Source organism: Penicillium expansum, assembly GCF_000769745.1.
Source record: "Penicillium expansum strain MD-8 chromosome Unknown contig309, whole genome shotgun sequence".
Classification (NCBI taxonomy): Eukaryota; Fungi; Ascomycota; class Eurotiomycetes; order Eurotiales; family Aspergillaceae; genus Penicillium; species Penicillium expansum.
The window spans coordinates 102751-123938 of NW_015971368.1; the positions used below are offsets into that span (position 1 = coordinate 102751).

Consider the following 21188-nt stretch of genomic DNA (forward strand, 5'->3'; position numbering starts at 1 on the left):
ATTTGAGTCCTATCTAAGGATAGTTGCCTCGATATTATCCAGAGATAACTTCCACTAACAACATTTACTTAATACTGTCATTAATTCTACCGATCGACATCGCAGTTTAGTTCCGCCATGAGATGCCTATTCTAGAAAAAGTGGACCCTGTACTGTAGTGGGGGTTCTCCATACTTTTCCCCGTCGCGATGATCTTCCTATTTCAGTACTAATAAGCCCGCGTAGAATTGACTTGTGAGTCTACAGCTCTTATCTTCGCACGCTGTCATATTACATATCTCCATGAGCTTCGTCCATTGTTTTAAAGCCTTCAAACGACCTACTTGCTTGCCTCTCACGCGCTCATTCTTTAACGCTTCTCACTATTACCGTCTAATCAGTCTCGCAAAAATGTCCGAGCAAAAAGCAAGAGTTCTCATTGTCGGCACCGGTGGTGTCGGTACCATGTCAGCCTACGCCCTCGAGCAGGGCGGCAAAGCCGAGGTCACGGCTGTTATGCGATCCAACTACGAAGCCGTGAAGGCGAACGGCGTGAACATCGATTCCGTGCAATACGGCAATGGCATCAAATTCAAACCTACCAATAGTGAGTCCAACCTTTTATCATGAACACATCGAAACACCTATATTCTAACCTATCATTAAAGTCTGCAAAGCCGTCCCAGACGTCGTAAAGGAGAGCCTCCCACCATTTGATTTCATCCTGGTAACAACAAAGAACATCCCGGATGTTTCCCCAACAGTGGCCGACATCATCGCGCCCGCCGTAACCCCCGGCAAAACCGTCATCGTTCTCTCCCAGAACGGAATCAATATCGAGAAGCCCATCATCCCCCGCTTCCCCACAAACCCCCTCATCAGCAGCGTCTCCTTCGTCGGCGCAACCACACGCTCACACTGCGATATCCTGCACGATGACCCAGACGACCAAAAGATTGGCCCCTTCTCCAGCCCAGAAGTGCCAGCCAAGGTCGCTGAGGACGCAGCAAAGCGCTACATCGACATATACAACCCGCACGGCAAGCTCGATCTGATCTACGACGCAGATGTCCGTCGCTGTCGCTGGAGAAAATTGCTTTACAATGGCTCGTACAACCCTATCTCGACAATCTTGCGTATGGATACCCCGCGCATGAGAATGAGCGCCCATGTCATTGATGACCTGATCCGTCCTATCATGAAGGAGATTCTGGCTGCTGCGCGTGCGGACGGTGTTACGGATTTCCCAGATGAGCTTGTTGAGAGTGTTATTCGGGGTGATCCTGTTGATACGGCTTTCAAGCCTTCTATGTGTCAGGATATTGAGAAGGGGAATTTGTTTGAGGTTGAGAATATTGTTGGTGAGCCTTTGCGAGAGGGTGAGGCTAAGGGTGTTCCTATGCCTACTCTTCGTACGGTTTATGGTATTCTTAAGGGATTGCAGTTGCAGGTTAAGGAGAGTAAGGGGTTGTGGGAGCCTAAGTTCACTGCTGATAACCCGTATCAATAAATAATTGGTTTAATGAATATGAGTTAATGCGATCAACTATCAACTTGGTTAGGGTCTTTTCATTGATATTGTCCGCCCTTTTTCAAATGGATATACCTTGTCTACAGATACTTAATTACCACTTTAGATTTGTCTGTATTCACGGTATGAAGCAATCGTAATATGATACAATTGTCATTCTTTGTTCGTCAACTCACACTGCATCACACAACAAACAAAACATGATGCTGTCACACTATGCAGCATCCTTGCTTCAGCAATTATGGAGTTTTATGTGTAACTCCAAGTTTGATAAAATAGTTTTCTGGTTCCATGTCAATTCTCGCTATACTAAAAACATGCTATGGTTTCCCTATTCTAACAAGTTGAGCTGCTTTACAACTTCAACAAACGACCATCAGGCTGCAGCAGCGAGACCAGCTCCTTCTGAATTTCAGACACATTCTTGCATCTGGAAATATTGTTAGTTATTTGATAATCAATTGATGTGTTAGCTTCAGTTGAATGTCTTACCCTGCTAGTGCCATGCATGTCTTGAACTCATCGTAAAGCAGGTTGAGAGCAAGCTCCACACCTTCTTGGCCGTTGTACTATAATAAAAGTCAATACCCATGTTCCACAAGTAAATCCATAGAGCACTTACAGCCAATCCCCAAATTGCCGGTCGACCAGCAAGGCAAAAGTCTGCACCAAGAGCCAGAGCCTTGAAAATATCGGTACCACGTCGGATACCACCGTCAATAGCGATGGGAATCTTGCCCTTTGCAACGGGGACAATCTCGCGGAGAACGTCCAGGGTGGAGGGGACACTATCGAGCTGGCGACCGCCGTGGTTTGAGATTACGATTCCGTCGAAGCCATACTTAATAGCGAGCTCGGCGTCTCCAGAGGTGTAGACTGGTAACGGACAATGTTAGTAAATTGAACTTTCTTGACCAATACTTTGAAGGAAATGGTATACATACTTCCTTTGCCCCAGATCTCCATTTTTGTGTGTTGACGGAAGAAAGGCATAATCTGCGGCCACTCAATAGAGGAGTCGTAGGCCATTGACTCATCGCCATCCTCAAGATTGGTCACATCAACGCCTGGGAAAAGGTTTGGGTATTCCATTCCATCCGGCACGGCAAACTTGTTGCGGTACTCGTTGAGTCGTCGACCCAAGTACGGTACGTCAAGGGTAAGGAATAGTGCCTTGAAGCCGGCGGCTGGGATTGAAGTTAGCAAATAGACACAATTATTCTGCTTCAAGCTCGAAGAAAGATCCCACCTTCTGCTCGCTTGATCATCTGGATCATAGCCTTCTTGTTCTTGAGAAGACTCATCTGCATCACGTACGGGTTTCCCTTGCTGTGGGAGATCACTTTTTCAAGTTCCTTGGTGGAGTAGTTTGATAGGCCCATCAGGGTATTATTATTGGCACAGGCCTTGGATGTTCCCTCCTCTCCCTCCGGGTGTGCCAGTGTTTGCATGGCAGTTGGAGAGAATCCGAAGGGGAACTTCACCTTGCATCCGACGATGGAAGTGCTGGTGTCCAGTTTGGAAAGATCGCGGAGTACGCGAGGACGGATCATGTATCGATCGTAGGCGGATTCGTTCTCTCGCAGACTATTACGGACGATCAGTCGGCTGATACGAGAATCAGAAATTCATAGAACATAGACATACGTGATGAGGTCCATAGCTCCCTCGTTGTAATATTCTAATCATCTTTGTTAGCTATTCTGCCATTAAGCAGTCCAATGGTTGATTCAACCAAGTGGAAAATTCCCCATCTAGGTAGATCGCCAACATACCGCGATAAGCTTTTTGCATCTTGCTTGAGCCCAGTCGCTCGAGGTCTTTGATACAGTAGACCTCCTCATTGTGAGTTTTGCCCCGGTTCGCCATTGTAGCTCAAGATCGATGGTGTGAAAAGTGATATTAGAAGGTAATTAGAGGCCAGAAAGGGACTTGGGGTGAATATACAAAAATTGAAGCCAAGGTAGATAGCTTCTAGAGCTAGGGAGCTGATATATGATTTTTTTTTAAATGCATCGGCTGATGTCAATTGCATTGACCAACACATTGTCTCCAGTTTATCTTAATCTTTGGCGATGTCGGTGACACACCGATAGTGGGCCTTGTCGCTATGGCCTACCGAGTCTGTTGGTTGACCCAAAATAAGAAGGGAAATCAAACAAATTTGATTGGTCGATCCACCCAGCATGAAACTCTGATTTGCAACCTTCCAAGCTTGGAACTTGCAACGGTCGGCTAGGTAAGTCTAAATCAGCTCACAGTCTTGGAGATAGGTGTCACGCGCTAGAATAATATTCGCAGTACAATCGGGATATACAGAGAATAAACTCATGTCTATCGTTAGTAAAGTTTGAGAAATATGTTCAAAGTAGTTACAACAACTTTGCGACAATGTTCAAAGGATAGGAGCTGAGTAGAAACTGGATATATATTGGATATGTATAGATATTTATAAAAAGCGAATGATAACACAAATTATTTCATGGCTGTACTTTCTAAAAATCGTATCTGAATAATCCCAATGAAAAAGAGTGTAGACCTCGAATTTATTCCCCCTTGCATAATTCACCCTTGGACTTCCAGATCTCATATTCAAAGTCTGGTTGGAATTCGGTATAGAGAGTTTCCTGTATTGACTGTTAGAACACCATTCATCTCAAATCATGCAATCTTTTGGAAGCAAACTTACTGGATCAGCGTTCACCTTAGCAGTGAATTCAGCTTCCCTGTCTCCAATCATGTTCTGAGCGATCCCGGTGCTCTCAACCATGATTTGAACCTCGCAGGAGCGCTCCATTAATGTGAACAGGTAAGCAGCCTCGTCAACAGTACCACCAGTAGTCAAGAGACCGTGATTCTGGAGCACCATCACCCGACCTGTATCGCCCAGGGCCTCGGCAATACGATCGCTCTCATCTGCACCCAGGACCACTCCACCGAATGATTTGTAGACGGCCTGTGTGCCCCAGAAGTTGCAGGTATCTTGGTTAATGATGTTGAGAGGCCGTCCAAATGTGGACCAGGCCTTTCCAGCCGGAGAGTGCGTGTGGCAGGCAGCATGGATATCAGGTCGTGCCTTGTGGATGGCGCTGTGGATCATGAAGCCAGCTGCATTGATGGCAGTCTTGTTTCCGCCGATAACCTGGCCTTCCTCGTCAATGTGCACCATGTCGCTGGCCTTGAGCATCCCGAAGTGCTTTCCCATGCTGATGAACATTAGCCTTGTCAATTTTCTAGAGACTAGTCGGATAATTTCAAATCTTACGGGTTAATCCAGAATGTCGATGGATCGATCGGATCGCGCACACTGATGTGACCGCTAGTGCCCTCCGTATATCCCTTCCGTGCAAAGACCCGGAATGCACCAGCCATGTGCTCAAGCTGCCATTGTCGCTTTTTATAGAGGTCGTCAATCTTGGGAATGCCGGGGAACTCGTAACCGCCGGTTGCGAGTGCTGCTTGGGCGCCGGCGGCTTGGATTGGAGCATCCGCCTTGACAGGAATGGAGTTGCCTTGCTCCTCGAGCGAGTGGGTAGTGGTAATTGTGGTCATATTGAATAATTCCAGGAATGTTGTATCGTCTTTAGTCTTGAAACGTTCGTGAGCCAAAAGTTGATTCGATTCACGGTATTTCTTGAATTTAAAATGTTGGAGATTAATATATCGGAGGCAAGATATACCAAAGTCTTTGTGAATTCGGAATTACTTGCATGTAATGATCAGCACATCTGAAAGTGGAAACCCTTGTAGACATACCTCTACTTGGCTATGATTGGTCAAATATTTCAAGTGGGTCCCAACTTTAGGAAAGCCTCGCCGACGCGGTGACTTTCCCTCGAAAAAACGCCACTCACCTGGGCAGCGCCCACTTCCCCGGTCTCGATTTTGAGATAGAGATAGTCATGGCTATCTGTTTGATAGCGGCGGGGCACACTTGCTAGGAGTTATCGTGGAGTAAACCTCTCCACGGTGTCAACTTCCCCCCCCCATCCCATTCTATGCTGACAATTGGAATTGTCCACACTCTCCTGGAGCCGATGATCCAGATCCAGTGTCTTTCTTCCTGACCTAGTTTCACCGACCTGTCTACTCAACCTGCAGCTGGTTGTCGCATGAGCGGGTGGGTGGAGGCCTCGATCCCATGTCCGCCCCAGTACGATCTAAGAAGCGTACGAAAACGTTTACAGGATGTTGGACTTGCCGGACCCGCAAGATCAAGTGCGATGAGGCCAAGCCATGCTGTAGTCAATGCTATGAAAAGGGACTTAGCTGTGAGGGATACTCTGCCCGCTTGCAGTGGCTCACACCAGCCACAGGCAAGCGAGGCCTTCGGTCGGTGGACCCACCAGCGGGTTCCGTGAGCCAATCTCTCAGACGTCTCATGCCTGCAGGTGAGTTTCATGGATATCCGATTGTGCCTTGTGGCGCATTGCGATTTCTTTTGGTGTGTAGTATATTGACGCGCATCTTAGAGCCTATAGAATATGCCTTAGACTGGGAGCAGGTAGATGGCATTCTCCACTATCTTGATTCCCTAGAATCTGTTGTCAACCCTCGCAGTGAGGATGTTAGTGCCAATATTCAGAATTTCGGCGTCTTCCGCGTTCAGCAAAGTATCCCTTCTGGTGTTCATGATCTCAATGTCACAGCTCCTTGCACAACTGAACTCTGCCAGCCCGATGATGGCTACGATATAATTTTCGATCCGGAATCTGTCTCCATAGAGTCAGAGCCATGGAATGATAATTCTGAAGCAGGGGCAGCATGGAGCCTATGTAATCTTCATGGGCAACCGTTGGCATTGGATTTCACTCAGCAACAAGAACTGGCCCCTGCTGTTGTCACAGTACCGTCGGGCAATGTTTCAAACTCTCCAGCTTATGCACGTCATGCCGTACAAGCACAACCTCTCGAGCCAGAGGAGCTGATTCCGCGGCAGAGGACTGAGAGTATCCCCTCAAACAAATCGCATCATGTTTCTTCCCCTCTGACAAATACACTCGAGAGCCTGGTCGTTCCATCCCAGGAGCGACTCCTCATGAGACACTACAGCCACCGAGTGGTCAACCTATTCTGTGTAATTGACAATTCCAAAAGTCCCTGGAAGACAATTCACTTGCCCCGTGTCTTGCAATCTGCCGGTGAATTAAGCTTTGGATGCACCACAACGCGAATCCGCGACGCATTAAAAAATTCGTTGCTTTCCATAAGCGCATTTTGTCTATCCAATGATCATAGATCTCATCGCCGAGAAGGTGAAGCTAAGAGTTGGGGCACAATCGCTTCGCGATATCGTTGTGATGCCATTGGACTTCTCAAATACGCTGTCGAAACCGATCTCTATGCCGACAAGAGACCAAAGTACAAGGAGTTTCTTGCCACTATGCTTTCTATGATTACAATTAATGTAAGATACCCCTCCATGGTTGCGTCCTGACATAGTGATGCTAACATTTGACTTTTCAGGTTATGTCTGGAGATACAAGTACATGTAGTGTGCATTTGGATGGAGCCGAAAGGCTTATAAGCCATATGAATACTCGAAAGGCCACTTTCTCCCGCAAGGCTCAATCACTCCATCGGATCTATCTTTACCTGCGCGTGATCTACGAAAGTACCGCTGTGAGAAGATCGAAAAGCGGAATGTCCAGGTTTTCGCCATCACTTGGCTCACAAAGAACGTTCGGTCCGCAACCTGTGTTTCCCAAGCAGCACCTCTTCATCGAGGACGATGAATCACCTTCGTCCATGATTGCCATGGGAGCAGATATGATGACGGGCGAGAGAAACTTATTAGAGATGTCGGCATATGAATGTATATACGGTATACCGCAGAGTCTTCTGATTCTCTTGAAGGAATCCATCGAGGTCATCGACGAGGTGAATCACCATCGCATGAATACAGAAGACACATCTATCCCAGAAAGTCTGAATCAAATCTGTGATGACCTTGAACAAAAGATCATGGATTGGCCACTCGATGAGCGTCTTCATCGTTACGAAGCGTCCACAAATGGCATCAGTGCCACCATCATCTACCACCAGACCAGCGCATTTCTCAATGCTCTCGTCATCTATTTCTCGCAGAGTGTGAGATTGATGAGCCATCGGTATCTCCGCCAATATGTCCAGGCTGTTCTAGATAGCATCGAAGCCATTGAACAGCTCAAAGCGGAGACCAAAATACTTGCTGCTCCCCTTTTCTGGCCGGCATTTATGGGTGCTACCGAGGCTTTTGAGCCTAGACATCAAGAACGCTTTAGGTTGTGGTACGAGCGAGTAGAAGTATATGGAATTGAGGCCGTGAGGACAGGTATACAAGTTGTGCACGAAGTTTGGAGACAGGGACCAACAACAAATCGGCAAATGCATTCTGGCTGGCGCAGCGTCGTGGAACGGACGGGAGATCATCTCATGTTAACTTAAGATTTATGATATATGGCCTATTGAATGAATGTATTATAGCTGAGGTAGTTCACTCCTCGGGAAGTTTCTCACGGTGAGATAGCCATCTAGCCCAATTAGTTCCGCGTACAATACTTTCCTCGCAAAATAGTCCCAATACTCCAAACCTTTTGATTTCTGCTTGAAATCAGAACTGAGTCGCCTAGAGGGTCTATGGGTCACTTCCAGTTTCGCTGACACTTTCCCCGAGCCGAATCGCGCCACTTGAGCAGAGGTCCACATTTTTCCAGAGCTGTTTTCAAGCTTATTTGGGAGCTCATAAAAGTAACCATAGTACATTCACCTCGAACTATTCCTTAATTTTTCAAGAACATTACATAGAGTGTCAGAGAAAATGCGCTGTTCAATGAAAGTTGCGAGGCTCACTCTTCGTCCGCGCATTGCGTCGGTTTGCCGTGGTCCAGCACAGCGTCGATTCAACACCAATTCCAACCGAAGGGCACAGAACTCACCTGAAATCTCCTCCCCCGCAAAACAAACGTTTAATGTGAAAGGGTTGACAGTAGGTGTTGCGGTGGTTGCTGGCCTGGCGGGCTATGGCATCTCAACACTTTCTACTAGCGACACAAACAAATCAAGCAGCACGCTTCCTATTCTGGACCAAGAGCGACTTCCTGCAGTCAAATATGCAACACTCGAAGACATGCAAAAGGTAAGTCCCGCTGTGCAAGCTCCACATATCTGTTTCCACGCGCGCCGCGATGCGCACATCAGAACCTCAAAGCTAACTACTTCTATTTAAACAGGCCATAGCTCAAATCGAATACGAATTGCGCGACACAGAAGATATAATCTCAACTGACGATGAAGATCTCAAAATGCACGGGTTTTCAGAGTGGTCATCTGTCAATATCGACACGCTACCCATCGCTGTCGCGTATCCTCGAAACACCGAACAAGTTAGCACGATTGCGCGCATTTGCCACGAAAGGAGAGTCCCAATCATCCCGTACAGCGGCGGCAGTAGTCTCGAAGGACACACTGCTGCACCCTTCGGTGGTATCAGCATGGACTTCGTGTATATGAACCAGATCATAAAGATCAATGAGGATGATATGGATGTCGTGGTTCAACCCAGTGTCCAGTGGGTGGACTTGAACGCAAAGCTAAAAGATATGGGAACTGGACTTTTCTTCCCAATGGATCCAGGTTTGTTACCCTCTTGATACCCGCTATCTCACTGTCATGACTCTTATTGACTTCTTAAAAAGCCCCCAGCGCTAAATTCGGAGGAATGATCAGCACGAATTGCTCAGGCACAAATGCAGTCCACTACGGTACCATGCGCGACTGGGTCATCAATCTCACCGTGGTTCTCGCCGATGGAACCGTCATCAAAACTCGCAAGCGCCCGCGCAAATCCAGCGCCGGATACAACCTTAACGGCCTCTTCGTCGGTTCTGAGGGTACTCTCGGAATTGTGACCGAAGCCACGCTGAAATTGGCCGTTCTGCCCGAAAACTACTCTGTTGCGGTGGTACCTTTCAACACTGTTCACGATGCTATCTCGGCTGCTACCAAGGTCATCCGTAGAGGAGTTCCAGTTGCCGCCCTCGAACTCATGGACGAGACTCAGATGCGTATCGTGAATGAGGGTGGCGTTACGCGGCCGCGAGTATGGCAGGAAAAGCCAACTCTCTTCTTCAAGTTCTCTGGGTCTAAGCTTATGTTGGAAGAGGCTATTCAGAATGTGAAACAGATTACTGAAGCTTATGGCTCACAAGGATTTGAATTTGCTCGTGACGAGCGAGAGCAGACACTTCTCTGGTCTGCGCGGAAAGAGTCGCTCTACTCTTTACTAGCGCTTCGCAAGGAGGGCGAAGAAATGTGTAAGTCCATACACTACTTCAAACCTTGGTGAAAATGCCTTGAGTACAACTAACGCTGTCTCTCAGGGAATACGGATGTCGCAGTCCCATTGAGCCATCTAGCCGATATCATTGTCGCAAGCAAACAAGAAGCTGCCGCCTTGGGCTTGAACGCTTGCGTCAAGGGTCACGTTGGCGATGGTAACTTCCACGAGAATATCACATACGACGGCACAAAGCCAGAGGAGTATGAGAAAGCCAAGAAGGCTGTCAAAAACATGGTTCAACGGGCGATCGATATGGAGGGAACTTGCACGGGTGAACACGGTATTGGGTTTGGTAAAAAGGAGGCTCTTCAAAAGGAGGTTGGGAATGCGACTATCTCCTTCATGGTATGTTTCATTTTGCTGTCTGCGTTTCGAATCAACGAATCTCTGCACTCCGGGATATGAATGAAGTTTGCTAACCATATCCTCGGCGTAGAAAATTCTCAAGGGAACTTTTGACCCTCACTGGATTATGTATGTGAAAACCACCAACTCCATCTCCTCTATTGTTTTAATCTAACTTCGCTATTTATTATAGGAATCCTGGGAAGGTTTTTGATCGGTAGAAATGCTTCGTATCTTTGACTGAATGACAATCAACATGATGGCAATATTATTTACCATACTATCGACATCCCCAACAATTACTAGTTTAAGTTAACAAGGGAGTTGAAAAGAGATTCTATTAAACAACATGTCTATTCGGAAACTTTCGGATTTTCTAAAAGCTACTCTTAGTTTGTTGGTTGTCAACATGCTAAGTCGAGGAGATTTATATTGTCTATAATCCAACGATTTACAATTTACAATCACCCCGTTATCTCTTGCATATTGTGTATTTTTTAGAGTTTGGATAGAAATCTCTAGTTCGCAATTCCTTCGTCGTATACTTTAAATCTACCTAGTATAGTGTGTTTAAATTCGATAAAATGGAGGCCATGTGTGGCGCTAGCTTCTTTTGGGAGTTCAACATCCCAGTTTCCCAGGCTGAGCTGGCAGCCCTAAATATCTTGCAAAATAGCTTCTTGACCATAGTCCAGTTCTCTTTTTCGGAGATTTCAGATGACTTTTGCAAATGTGAGACATGGGGATTTGTACATGTTTTTTATTAGGACATCAGACTTGGAAATGCTAACTATAGAAATGGATGAATTATGTAACGGCGGTCTCGAGTCTCTGCCTGAAATTGCAGTTGAGTTATTAAACTATACATATGTTGGCTCTGTGGAACATTTGACAAAAATACATGTATATACATCCCCGCCGTATCACCCACAGGTTCAGGTCCTCTGATAATTCCCCACATATGTTCCAGATAGTCACGGATCTTGACTTGCAGTGGCACCAAGAGTAGATGATCCTTAACTACACAAATTCATACAATGGGCCACAAATATCCACGGACTCATAGTTCAGACCAAAGCCCCTGACCTCAGGGATGATACGGGAGTAGAAGTTGGGGTGGCTATCAGTCCTGACCAGTCCCATGTAATCAGCCATGGGATAAGCGCATGCATCTGACGCCCAATCCATTGCAATTTCGTGGGCCATAGCCTTCTGCTGGTCACGAGCCAACGGTGACCGGCTGCGGGTAGTGGCAGAGACCTTGAACCCAGCACCATCGAAACGCGCGTGAAGAGGCGAGTTCTGAGCATTGCTGGTGGGGAAGGTGCCGGCGCCTCCGGGGAAGTGCAGGTTGAGTTCGCCGTTGTCAAAGTAATTGAATGCAATGTCAGAAGCGCTGGCTTGGTCGTCGAGGGTCACATTGCGAGCAATTAAGCGTTGAGTCATCCGGGGATCAGAGTCGCGCTTTTCAAGATTCAGGCTAGAGACATCGATTTGCTCCAAGAGGTCATAGATCCACCCATCATTCTGGAGAGCAGCGTGTAAAGCATCTGCGGAGAATGTGTCTGTAGGCAGGCCACAACGCACCGGACCAGGGTCAAGGTTGGAGTCCTCAGCGGTGGAAGAAGTACCAACTGCTCCGTGGAGTATGTCAGCCGCGAGGAAGAGTATGTCTAGTGCACTTTGAACATAACCGATATATTTCACGCAGTTGGGGGAATTTTCCTGCTCACAGACCTTCTTGGCCTCACCGGTACTCAGGTGGAGTAGTGCAGCGCTTTATATATATAAGTGTAAGCGATTTGAATTGAAATTGCAACTTGAACCCTGAGAACAGGAACAGGAATAGGAAAAGGAGATGATAAGCAACCTACACCGCACTGCTCTTACTGATTCGTGAGATGATGCTGCCAATCCTCCTACAGTTTGGGGCAACTCATGCCTCGAGAACTTTCGCTTCATTTGGAGTACGGATCTCGACCTCATTGGTACCATAGCCAACAATCTCGCTTGGGACCAAATTGGTGTTCCCAGAGATATCAGCCACAGGAAGGATAAAGCTGCTGCATTAGCAACAACGAGGAAACCAAGGCTATGGAGGAGCTTCGTTGTAGAGATTTCTGATTGCAAAGAGAGAGATGATGGCAATGAATTGTTTAGATTCTCAATTCTCACGTCCCTGAGCGCCCTCTTTATAGATTTCTTTTTGGCCCGTGAAGGCATGGAAGTCACACTCGACATTTTACTACCCTTGATACTCTGCAACTTCAACTGCCAGGATGAGGAATGTCTTACCAGAATACTCCATAATTAATCGATCGTTGATGTCCGGAGGATGTACTATTGTACTCCGTGGCCCCTATAGCTCCACAAGCTCCACTAAATCTACTCTATGTCCAAAGGGCTCTAATAATTCTTTACCTATGTTGTAGGTATCAGCTCGATACTGTCTATACATTACAGTCACGTATTATTATAAGAATATCATTAATATTATTGTTATTGTAAGACAACGTTCCCCATCATGGAGATAAGGTGATGTTTCACCGCCCAAACTTGGTTTTGTGCTTCCCATCTTCATTTGTCCAAGTTTCTCGTTCTCACAGTTCTCCAACGTACCTCTCTGCATTTCCAGTCTTGCCAATATGGAGAAGGAAGACCTCCAAACAACACCTATCCCATCCCTAGGATCCTCTGCGGGAAGCCAGCTGGACGATGAGCTACCTACTTCACCCCTCATGTTGATTGTGGACTCCTATCCCGATAACCTCGTCGTCAAATACCTCATGGCACCGTTTGTCAAACATACTTTCCTGTAAGCAAATAAATACATACCATTGGCGATACTTACTAAATGTATTGGGAATATAGAACCCTCCTTACACTCCTGGCTTTTCTCTTTGGCTCTCTTCCAGTGTGTGGCCATTGGAACTCGGAGGAGGTTTGCGACCGCAGATTTCACCATCTAGCATTTTTAATTGCGATAGGACTAGTGAGCTTGAAGGGCTATGCTAATTACCTTGGGCGAAAGCTTAAAAAACGAGGAGGGGTCACGAAAGGCTCAGCTTAGGTAGTTCTGGTCTTTGCTTGTACGCTGTGGAATCAATTTGACAATGTCTAGACTTACATATGTACCATGCTCTAGCCCCCAAATCTTTGTATACAACATACAAGCTTTACGCGTATGTGTGTAAATATCAAATACATAATTGAGACGGTAAATCAGAGGGTCAGGGTCCACTCTCGGTCCGTTGGCCCCAGTGGGCCACAGGGCCACGGCTATCCCCGTGCGGTGGGTTTTCCTGGAAGGTTGTGAGGTCTGAGAGCTGCATCCCTGCAAGTAATAAGAGAAGTTCAAGAATTATGAGGCTCGGAGTTAAATCTTGGAAGCAACGTGGAAAAAAGAATTACAAGTTCTAAAGTGCGTATGTCCCCTTACCCTAACTATTTGACTGTGCTCGCTCTGTTTATAGTACGTAGGTGGATTTATCCATAGGTCGAAGAAGTTCGTGTGGTGTTACATTGCTTTAAAGGCACTATGATAGAGTCGGTGCTAAAGTCAATCCATGGCTAGACACATAAGTGCGGTTTTCGAACTTCTCCTAGCCTCAAAATTGGAATAAATTTGCCTACGGAGATCACTACTAGTTTAAGATCTTTGGCCCTCGTGTTGCTTCCAAAACCCTAGGTATCTCCCTCCGGATCCACACAAAACCGAGTCGACTTGGCAGTGTCTTGGCAATCCCTTGGCAGAAACGTATTCTTATCAAGTCACGTCACCTCGATGATGAACATTACAGCTATCACTCCGTCATTGCACCGTCTCTTATTGAATTTCATAAAACAATTCAAGTGCTAAATGGAGGACTGATTGCATATCACCACCTCACTACCTTATCACCTCACGTAATAAGTCATTCGTTCTCAAATTGGGGTGTTTAAAGCTTCATTTTGTTTGTCTAGCTCCGTGGTACGGCGGAAACAATTTCCTGCTAGCTCTTGCCCAGCTCTTGTCTAGCTCTTGCCTAGCTAGAATTAATCCCTCACTCATACGGACTCCGGCTAGTTGTGTCCTTGAGAGGTGCCCCTGCCCGGAAAATGGCAAGATCCATACAGTGTGGACTATACTAGTGCCAGGAGAGATCGGGAGACTAAGAGTTGGGACGCTCTGCTCACCGAAAGACAAAGGCAGAGCGGAACGTAGAAAAGAACAAGGTAGTGATTGGCCTAGGGCTCGTGGGCAAGATATTATGGACACTTGCGACTCTCGTGCGAGTGACTTGACTTCGAGATACATAGGATAATCCAACACAATCCCATCTGACCCTACCTAATCAGCTTCGAATTATTCAGCATGTACTAATTGTACCTAGGCCCTTATTATATACCAAAAAATTGTAATAACGTGATCCACGGCCGCGCGAGCGATCCCATCAAAAATGCACTTCAATAATAATCTATCTCTTTTAACCACAACAACAATGCCCCCCCCCCCCCCCCCCCCCCCCCCCCCCCCCCCCNGGTAAAAAGTTGACAGAGCAGGAGTGGTCGCCTTTTATTTGCTATAAAAGCTATAAATGATGGTAAATATCCCTCTGCTACAGCTGCTGCACGATCTTTTGAGATATGTCTGAACTTTGAAGGCCCGGATCAATGGGCGCGAATCTGCTTCCCCAGTTGGTAGAGAGCGAGGGCAATGTGACGCGAGACTTCAACCAAAGCATTATTCCACCAATTGCGGCGACCTTTTGCGGTGAGGAGGCCAGAACTAGTACACCCAGCGGCCTCGAAGCTGGTGGACCGTCGCTCTTCTCGCGATCTCAACTTGCGGCCCCGGGGTCTACGAAGGTTATTGACTACCAAATGGTTATGAACTATGAGAGCCCGTTGCTTGATAAGCCAGTAATGATATGGGAGATAGAGAAACTCCGCACGATCAGGCGAGAGGAATGGGAGAACATGGACCGGTGAGGTGCAGTGACTACTCGTCTTCAATCGGAGCTCAGGGCGTACGCTTTTTTTTCAATCAATCCAAGAGGTGCCGCTGACCAGATATAGGTACGCCTTCGAATATGCCTATTCTCAGAGCTTTATATTCGATTCTACGAGTCTAGTCATTGTCTAGTTCAGAGCCTCTAGCCTCGAGGATATCGCGAGTCCAGGCTGTATCATCGACTGCTTTGTTGTCCCTCTGGAGCCGAATAGTCATCGTGATCAATGTACCCTACAGTCCGCACTATACATGCTTGCTTAGCGCGGATGGGTTCACTTATGTTCAAGCTTAGCCACAAAGGGCTCCGCACGAAGTTACTTGAGCCTCCACCATGAAGGGCTTAAATGGAAATATGATTTCCATTCAGGGGATCCATGTTGAGTGAATGTACACAATAGTCCCCAAAATGCTCCTTTGCGCCGATAATTTCTTCTTGCCATTGACAATCGGAGCATTCCCATGGGATTTTGGGTACGGGAGTCCAGTAATAGTGTCGTTCATTATGATACCTCAGATTGTTTTATTTGTCGGTATAGATTCTAGTTCATTATAGAAATGGTTGATTATTGGAATGGTTGGCTATGGAAATGAAGAGTTCAACAATCAGCTGTCCCGAAATTCAAAGATACAGATACGTCAGCACTAGAATACACAGCAATGTGTGTTGTGCGCTTGGCACTGTTACATGTGGAAATGTATTTGCTTCACTTGCTTCTTGAGGCGCACGGACCATGTTTGCCCGCGCACGGGTAAACAAATTTCCGAAGGGCGGTCTGAATATCGAGCAGTTTGCTGACCGCCCAGTAACGAAATGCGGGATATCTTGCCCACTGCCCACTTCCAACTTCATCTTCATCACCTGCGCCAATCCGTTAATAAAGCTTCCTATCTTTCTTGAGATTATCGTTGCATACAAAACCACCTGCATTCTCCAGCTGTGTAGGCTTGGGTCCTTCAGCGCCCTGGGCTTGATCACCCACCTAGCTTTGATACCAACACCATCGGGAGATAGAGCGAAAGTGCGCATTGTCCCATCATGGAGGACTTTAATAGTGAAACCGACAGTGATTATACCAGCTATTGGCGAGACTGGGTGAGTGAATTTCTTTTTTCATGATTTGATTTCCCTCATGAGCGAGGTGTGGAGGACGCAGGGCCATCGTGGGTATGGGGAATAGAGGGGTTGCGCGCGTTGCGACCCGAATGGATTTCAAGGTCCGGACTCAAGTCCATTGCTGCGACGACTGGTCTCGGCGCCGACGATGTCATTGTTGTCCCCGACGATATCATTGTTGTCCCCGACGATCCGGATCCCAACACGAAACGAGACACGAGGCACGAGACAGTGGACTTGGGGTGCCTTTCACGACATAAATACCAGGCCCCCATGCTCCGATCCTTTCAAATTTCTTCTTCAATCTCTCACCTTCACCATCTCTGGCTCTCACTTTCGTTTTACCTGATTCTCTATCGTCATGGAGCCTGAGGTGTTTCGCGCGCTTCTCCACGCCGCGCTAGTCTTCTCGTTCGCGGGAGCGCTTGCATGCTTTTACCAAGCTGCTCAGTTCGGGCGTGATCACGATTTCATTGGTTCCGTCCTGTGTGTCTTCTGCGGGATTAGTTGTATCCAACTTTTCATCCGGGCTCTCACCATCTACATCCTCCTACGGCTGGACCCCTCCAGCATTAACCCAAATTGGCCCAATGGCAGCAATGGGCCTCCTGGTCCAGATTCCAGTGCCGGGGAAAGCGGACGGCAACCCCATGGCCATTCTTCCCAACCTCCACGCCGTGGCCCTGGGCGTGGGGAGTCCTGGGCGTCCTCCCGTTATTCTGATTCTGCCCACTTTACCAGTTCTGGTCGATACAGTCATGCAATTCTGATCATGATCGTGCTAATCGCAATCATGTATTTTCAGTTTGTTTCATCCCGCGGCAACGAATACTTCTGTGAAATCGACGAAGACTACCTCACTGACCGGTTTAACCTCACTGGTTTGAACACCGAGGTTTCGTACTACCAATACGCCCTTGATCTTGTGACCGACGTTTTCGATCTTGATGCGGACGACGATCTGCGTGAGCAAATCGAAAAGTCTGCCCGTCACCTTTATGGCTTGGTTCATGCCCGGTACATCGTTACCACTCGAGGTCTTGCTAAAATGGTATGTTGGAGCCCTAGCCCTGCTTGCATATTATTCGCTTGACTAAAAGTACTAACCTTCCTGCAGCTCGAAAAATACAAGAAGAGCGACTTCGGAAAGTGTCCTCGTGTGATGTGCGATGGACATGCATTGCTTCCCATGGGCGAGTCCGATCTTCCGAATATCAGCACCGTCAAGCTGTACTGCCCCAAGTGCGAGGATATCTACAATCCCAAATCGTCCCGTCACTCGTCCATCGATGGTGCATACTTCGGTACCTCATTCCACTCTATCCTTTTCCAGGTGTATCCCGCTCTCAACCCCGAGAAGAGCAGTCGCCGTTATGAACCCCGCATCTACGGCTTCAAGGTGCACGCTGCAGCTGCGCTTGCTCGTTACCAGGACAATCAACGCGAGGATCTGAAGTGGCGTCTCGCCGAGGTCGATATCAACCACCGATTCATTGAGGACAGTGAGAGTGATGACGATGCATTCGAGTACGACGAGGATTATGCCGAGACTCACCCGGAGTCGGCCAAAAACGACAAGACCCTCGCTGACGCAACCTCCGCTCGCATGACTGCCGCTAAGTAAGCTTGACAGTCATGGATTTCATTACCCATCTTTCATGGGCAACATTTCGGCGCAATGAGGGATACGTGGTATGCTTGTGCTTTTCTTAAGATTTTTTCACGAACGACGGCGTTGACAGGGTCGCATGGTCTCTTTGCGATGGTTTTTTTCTTTCTCCGACTTCGTTTGTACCTAAATTACCAGTCTAGTCCATTCCTAGGCCATTTCTAGGGGAAATCAGGACTCAATTGAAACCACATAACTTTCATCCAATTTTTTGTAATGGAAATGGTTGCTCGGTTTGTTTGGCCAGGCTACTAAGAGATGATAAACTCACAACTAAACAAGAACTCATATATTATTATGGGTACTCTATTTGCAGTGCTCACTTTAAATGCTCAAAAAGTACGTCCTTCTCGGCATCAGAACTATGGCGCCAGCCCCATTTCCTGCAATTGCTCGAATGCGAAGGTTACCGCACGAGCCAATTGTTCGCCCTTCTCCCATGCCTCATCATGAACACCGCTGATCGACAAGACGCGGAGCCGTCTAGCACGGTTTGAACCCTCTTGCACGGGTATCTGTGCCTCTGCCTTCTCCCAGTTTCCCAAAGCTTCCTTCATAACCTCTATCTGAGACGCATCCACCAATCCATCGTCCTTGGAATACGCCAGGACCGCCAATCTTCCAGGCTTCCACCCGCCTTCGACTCCACGAGAGCCAGTCACCTGGGCCGGCGATACTCCATCCCAAAGCGTCTCATTCGCCCCAAAAGCTCCTTCAATAAACTCCTGGTAAGCCGAGATGCTAGCATGCGTATCCCGCAGCCGTCGCAGATCGTAGATACCCGCCACACCGACAATAGCAGTGGGCTGCGCTGTCAATGTAGATGGCCGGGGACCAGCGAAGGCCTCTTCACGATGACCTGAGACCGCGCCCATCACAGCTTGGAAGGCGAGCGTTGCGCCGCAACTGTGACCAACCAGTATGTATCGCGCACCGAACTCGTATGTATTCTGGAGGTACGCGAGCGCTGCCTCCACGTCGGTGATGTGATCAGGGTGTTTCGCATCTTGGAAGTCCTTCGGGTCGGTATTTGTTGGGTCTTGCGGGTGGTTTGGGTGTGCGCTGAGACGGTATGAGATCGAGGCGAAGCCGGCAATAGGTAGGCCTTTCTCGCGAAGTATAGATTCCGTGGCATTGAAGGAAGCTGATGTAACTGTTGGATCCCTCCAGGCACCGCCGTGGATGTAGCTAGATAAGTAGACCGGACGTTAGGCATTGCTTTGGGGTAAGATTGAGCTGGGGACTTGTTTACATCACCCAGTAGCCATCTTTGTGCGGAGCTAAAGTTGTGACGGTGATGCTTTGCAGATTATGGATTGAGCCATAGGCTACGGTTTGTGTACTTGAGTGATCCGACATGGTGCCTTGCGGAGTTGCATTGATTTATGGGGAAGTGGGACATGTCGATAGATTACGGGCAGGTTAGGAGGAGCGTAGTGCAAAAAGTGTTAGATACCATTTGACTATCTATCATTTTGTAGGTACACTTTGGCTTTGCCTCTTCCAATGTCGCGATGTCTTCTGCTCATTTTGTTTGTCTCTCTTCTCGTCTCCGGTATAATTTCGGACCAAAACACAGTACGCAGAGTCTTTGGTCAAATGAGAATTCCCCGACAAGTTCTTGGTGGTGTAATATGACCGTATTGCCCCTCCATCTACATAGTGGAAAAATGTAATAAATTTCGTTGTGTATTCGTCACACGCTAATCCCAATCAGGAATGAATGGTCCCTTTCACACAAACCCTCCAAGTCCACCGTCTCGACCTTAACAACCGCCCAACTGTTGCAATCCTTCACAATGGCCGAGTAAGTGATGGTCTTTTTTGATCCGTGAGAATATAATGCTGACCGACTTGCAGAACTCCAGCTCCCCTCGCGGCCGTTCAGGTCGAGGCCTTGGTATGGTCTCCCCGACGAAAATCTCCCCCCGTCCTCGCCAGCCAGAAATACTGACGTCGGACGTTATAGGTGGTCATGAAAATCATCAAGCACTGCTCCCAGACCTTCCCCTCCACTGCGACCGGCGCTATCGTCGGTATGGACGTCGATGGCACCCTCGAGATCACCAACACTTTCCCATTCCCCGTCGTCGAAGTCCCCGCCGAGTCGCACTTTGACAACGCCGCTCCCAACCCGGCCGCTGCCGCTCCTCGTGCCAAGGCAAACGCCGCATACTCTGCAGAGATGATCCGCATGCTGCGCGAGGTCAACACTGATGCCAACAGCGTTGGATGGTACACCAGTGCCAACATGGGCAACTTTGTCAACATGAACGTGATCGAGAACCAGTTTTACTACCAGAGCCAGTTGAACGAGCGCACAGTCGCCCTCGTTCACGATGTCAGCCGCAGCGCCCAGGGCAGCCTCAGCCTCCGTGCCTTCCGCCTGTCCTCCAAGTTCATGACTGCGTTCAAGGAGAACAAGTTCACTTCCGAGGAGTACGTGCAATGGCTCGAGCAATGAAAAAAAAAATTTAAATGAGCGACATCAATACTGACAATATCTGCAGCCTCCAAAAGTCCAACTTGCGCCACCCCGACATCTTCGAGGAACTGCCTGTCAAGCTCCACAACTCCCACCTGATCACCTCTTTCATCCACCAGCTGCAGTGCCCTACTTCCTCAGCATCCACTGAGCTCCCCTCTTCCCTGGCTGCCCTCGAGTCCAGCCCCTTCAGCAAAACCTCCACCCTCACCCCCAACCTCGACAACCTGTCCCTCAGCATCGATCCCTTCCTGGAGAAGAACTGCGATCTCCTTCTGGACAGCATTGAGACCCACAACACCGAGGTCAACAACTACCAATACTACCAGCGTGTGCTCGGCCGCGAGCAGCAGAAGATCAACGCCTGGAAGGCCAAGCGCGCACAAGAGAACGCCAGCCGTGCTACTCTCAACCAGCCCCTCCTCCCCGAGGACGAGTGGCAGCGTCTGTTCAAGCTTCCTGCCGAGCCCAGCCGTCTGGAGAGCATGCTCAACACTCGCCAGGTGGACCAGTACGCGCGCCAGGTCGACAGCTTCGTCTCGTCCAGCACGGGCAAGATGTTTGCCATCAAGGGCAACCTGCTGCCCAACGAGACCTCGAACTAAACGTTGATGATTGCGAAGGGGAGACACGACGCTTCTGGTATTGCATGACCTTTTTACGGCGTAGGGAGGGAAAATGTTCTCTATTTTGGATGTTAATATGACTTCCTGTTTCTTTTTTCTTCTATGAGCGGAGCTGAGTCTCTGGGC

General features: G+C 48.1%; 11 protein-coding genes across 11 annotated transcripts; 7 read left to right on the top strand and 4 right to left on the bottom strand.

Moving 5' to 3' along the window:
- Positions 1-390: 390 nt before the first annotated feature.
- PEX2_090480 (ketopantoate reductase family protein) lies at positions 391-1489 on the top strand (the record flags this gene model as incomplete). The annotated part of the gene is made up of 2 exons (XM_016746318.1): positions 391-586; positions 648-1489. 2 exons carry the CDS (start codon positions 391-393, stop codon positions 1487-1489), a joined length of 1038 nt encoding a protein of 345 aa, XP_016597107.1.
- Positions 1490-1864: 375 nt separating this feature from the next.
- Positions 1865-3379, bottom strand: PEX2_090490 (alpha-hydroxy acid oxidase; the record flags this gene model as incomplete). Its single annotated transcript, XM_016746319.1, has 7 exons — positions 1865-1940; positions 2003-2079; positions 2133-2386; positions 2455-2697; positions 2760-3097; positions 3158-3191; positions 3286-3379. 7 exons carry the CDS (start codon positions 3377-3379, stop codon positions 1865-1867), a joined length of 1116 nt encoding a protein of 371 aa, XP_016597108.1.
- A 677-nt stretch (positions 3380-4056) lies between these two features.
- On the bottom strand, positions 4057-5062 carry PEX2_090500 (Class II aldolase/adducin N-terminal; the record flags this gene model as incomplete). Its single annotated transcript, XM_016746320.1, has 3 exons — positions 4057-4137; positions 4200-4716; positions 4776-5062. The coding sequence occupies 3 exons, from the start codon at positions 5060-5062 to the stop codon at positions 4057-4059; spliced, it is 885 nt and encodes a 294-aa protein (XP_016597109.1).
- An 829-nt stretch (positions 5063-5891) lies between these two features.
- Positions 5892-7936, top strand: PEX2_090510 (fungal specific transcription factor domain-containing protein; the record flags this gene model as incomplete). Its single annotated transcript, XM_016746321.1, has 3 exons — positions 5892-5901; positions 5983-6917; positions 6977-7936. The coding sequence occupies 3 exons, from the start codon at positions 5892-5894 to the stop codon at positions 7934-7936; spliced, it is 1905 nt and encodes a 634-aa protein (XP_016597110.1).
- Positions 7937-8321: 385 nt separating this feature from the next.
- PEX2_090520 (FAD-binding oxidoreductase) lies at positions 8322-10396 on the top strand (the record flags this gene model as incomplete). Its single annotated transcript, XM_016746322.1, has 6 exons — positions 8322-8627; positions 8722-9124; positions 9187-9804; positions 9871-10175; positions 10267-10304; positions 10369-10396. 6 exons carry the CDS (start codon positions 8322-8324, stop codon positions 10394-10396), a joined length of 1698 nt encoding a protein of 565 aa, XP_016597111.1.
- A 799-nt stretch (positions 10397-11195) lies between these two features.
- On the bottom strand, positions 11196-12483 carry PEX2_090530 (uncharacterized protein; the record flags this gene model as incomplete). The annotated part of the gene is made up of 2 exons (XM_016746323.1): positions 11196-11952; positions 12425-12483. The coding sequence occupies 2 exons, from the start codon at positions 12481-12483 to the stop codon at positions 11196-11198; spliced, it is 816 nt and encodes a 271-aa protein (XP_016597112.1).
- A 337-nt stretch (positions 12484-12820) lies between these two features.
- On the top strand, positions 12821-13245 carry PEX2_090540 (uncharacterized protein; the record flags this gene model as incomplete). Its single annotated transcript, XM_016746324.1, has 2 exons — positions 12821-12990; positions 13047-13245. 2 exons carry the CDS (start codon positions 12821-12823, stop codon positions 13243-13245), a joined length of 369 nt encoding a protein of 122 aa, XP_016597113.1.
- A 1583-nt stretch (positions 13246-14828) lies between these two features.
- PEX2_090550 (uncharacterized protein) lies at positions 14829-15146 on the top strand (the record flags this gene model as incomplete). Its single annotated transcript, XM_016746325.1, has 1 exon — positions 14829-15146. One exon carries the CDS (start codon positions 14829-14831, stop codon positions 15144-15146), a length of 318 nt encoding a protein of 105 aa, XP_016597114.1.
- Positions 15147-16643: 1497 nt separating this feature from the next.
- Positions 16644-17906, top strand: PEX2_090560 (casein kinase II subunit beta; the record flags this gene model as incomplete). The annotated part of the gene is made up of 2 exons (XM_016746326.1): positions 16644-17333; positions 17400-17906. 2 exons carry the CDS (start codon positions 16644-16646, stop codon positions 17904-17906), a joined length of 1197 nt encoding a protein of 398 aa, XP_016597115.1.
- A 407-nt stretch (positions 17907-18313) lies between these two features.
- On the bottom strand, positions 18314-19219 carry PEX2_090570 (arylformamidase; the record flags this gene model as incomplete). Its single annotated transcript, XM_016746327.1, has 2 exons — positions 18314-19139; positions 19209-19219. The coding sequence occupies 2 exons, from the start codon at positions 19217-19219 to the stop codon at positions 18314-18316; spliced, it is 837 nt and encodes a 278-aa protein (XP_016597116.1).
- A 531-nt stretch (positions 19220-19750) lies between these two features.
- On the top strand, positions 19751-21041 carry PEX2_090580 (putative eukaryotic translation initiation factor 3 subunit EifCh; the record flags this gene model as incomplete). The annotated part of the gene is made up of 4 exons (XM_016746328.1): positions 19751-19758; positions 19812-19851; positions 19921-20390; positions 20462-21041. 4 exons carry the CDS (start codon positions 19751-19753, stop codon positions 21039-21041), a joined length of 1098 nt encoding a protein of 365 aa, XP_016597117.1.
- Between the last annotated feature and the right edge of the window lie 147 nt (positions 21042-21188).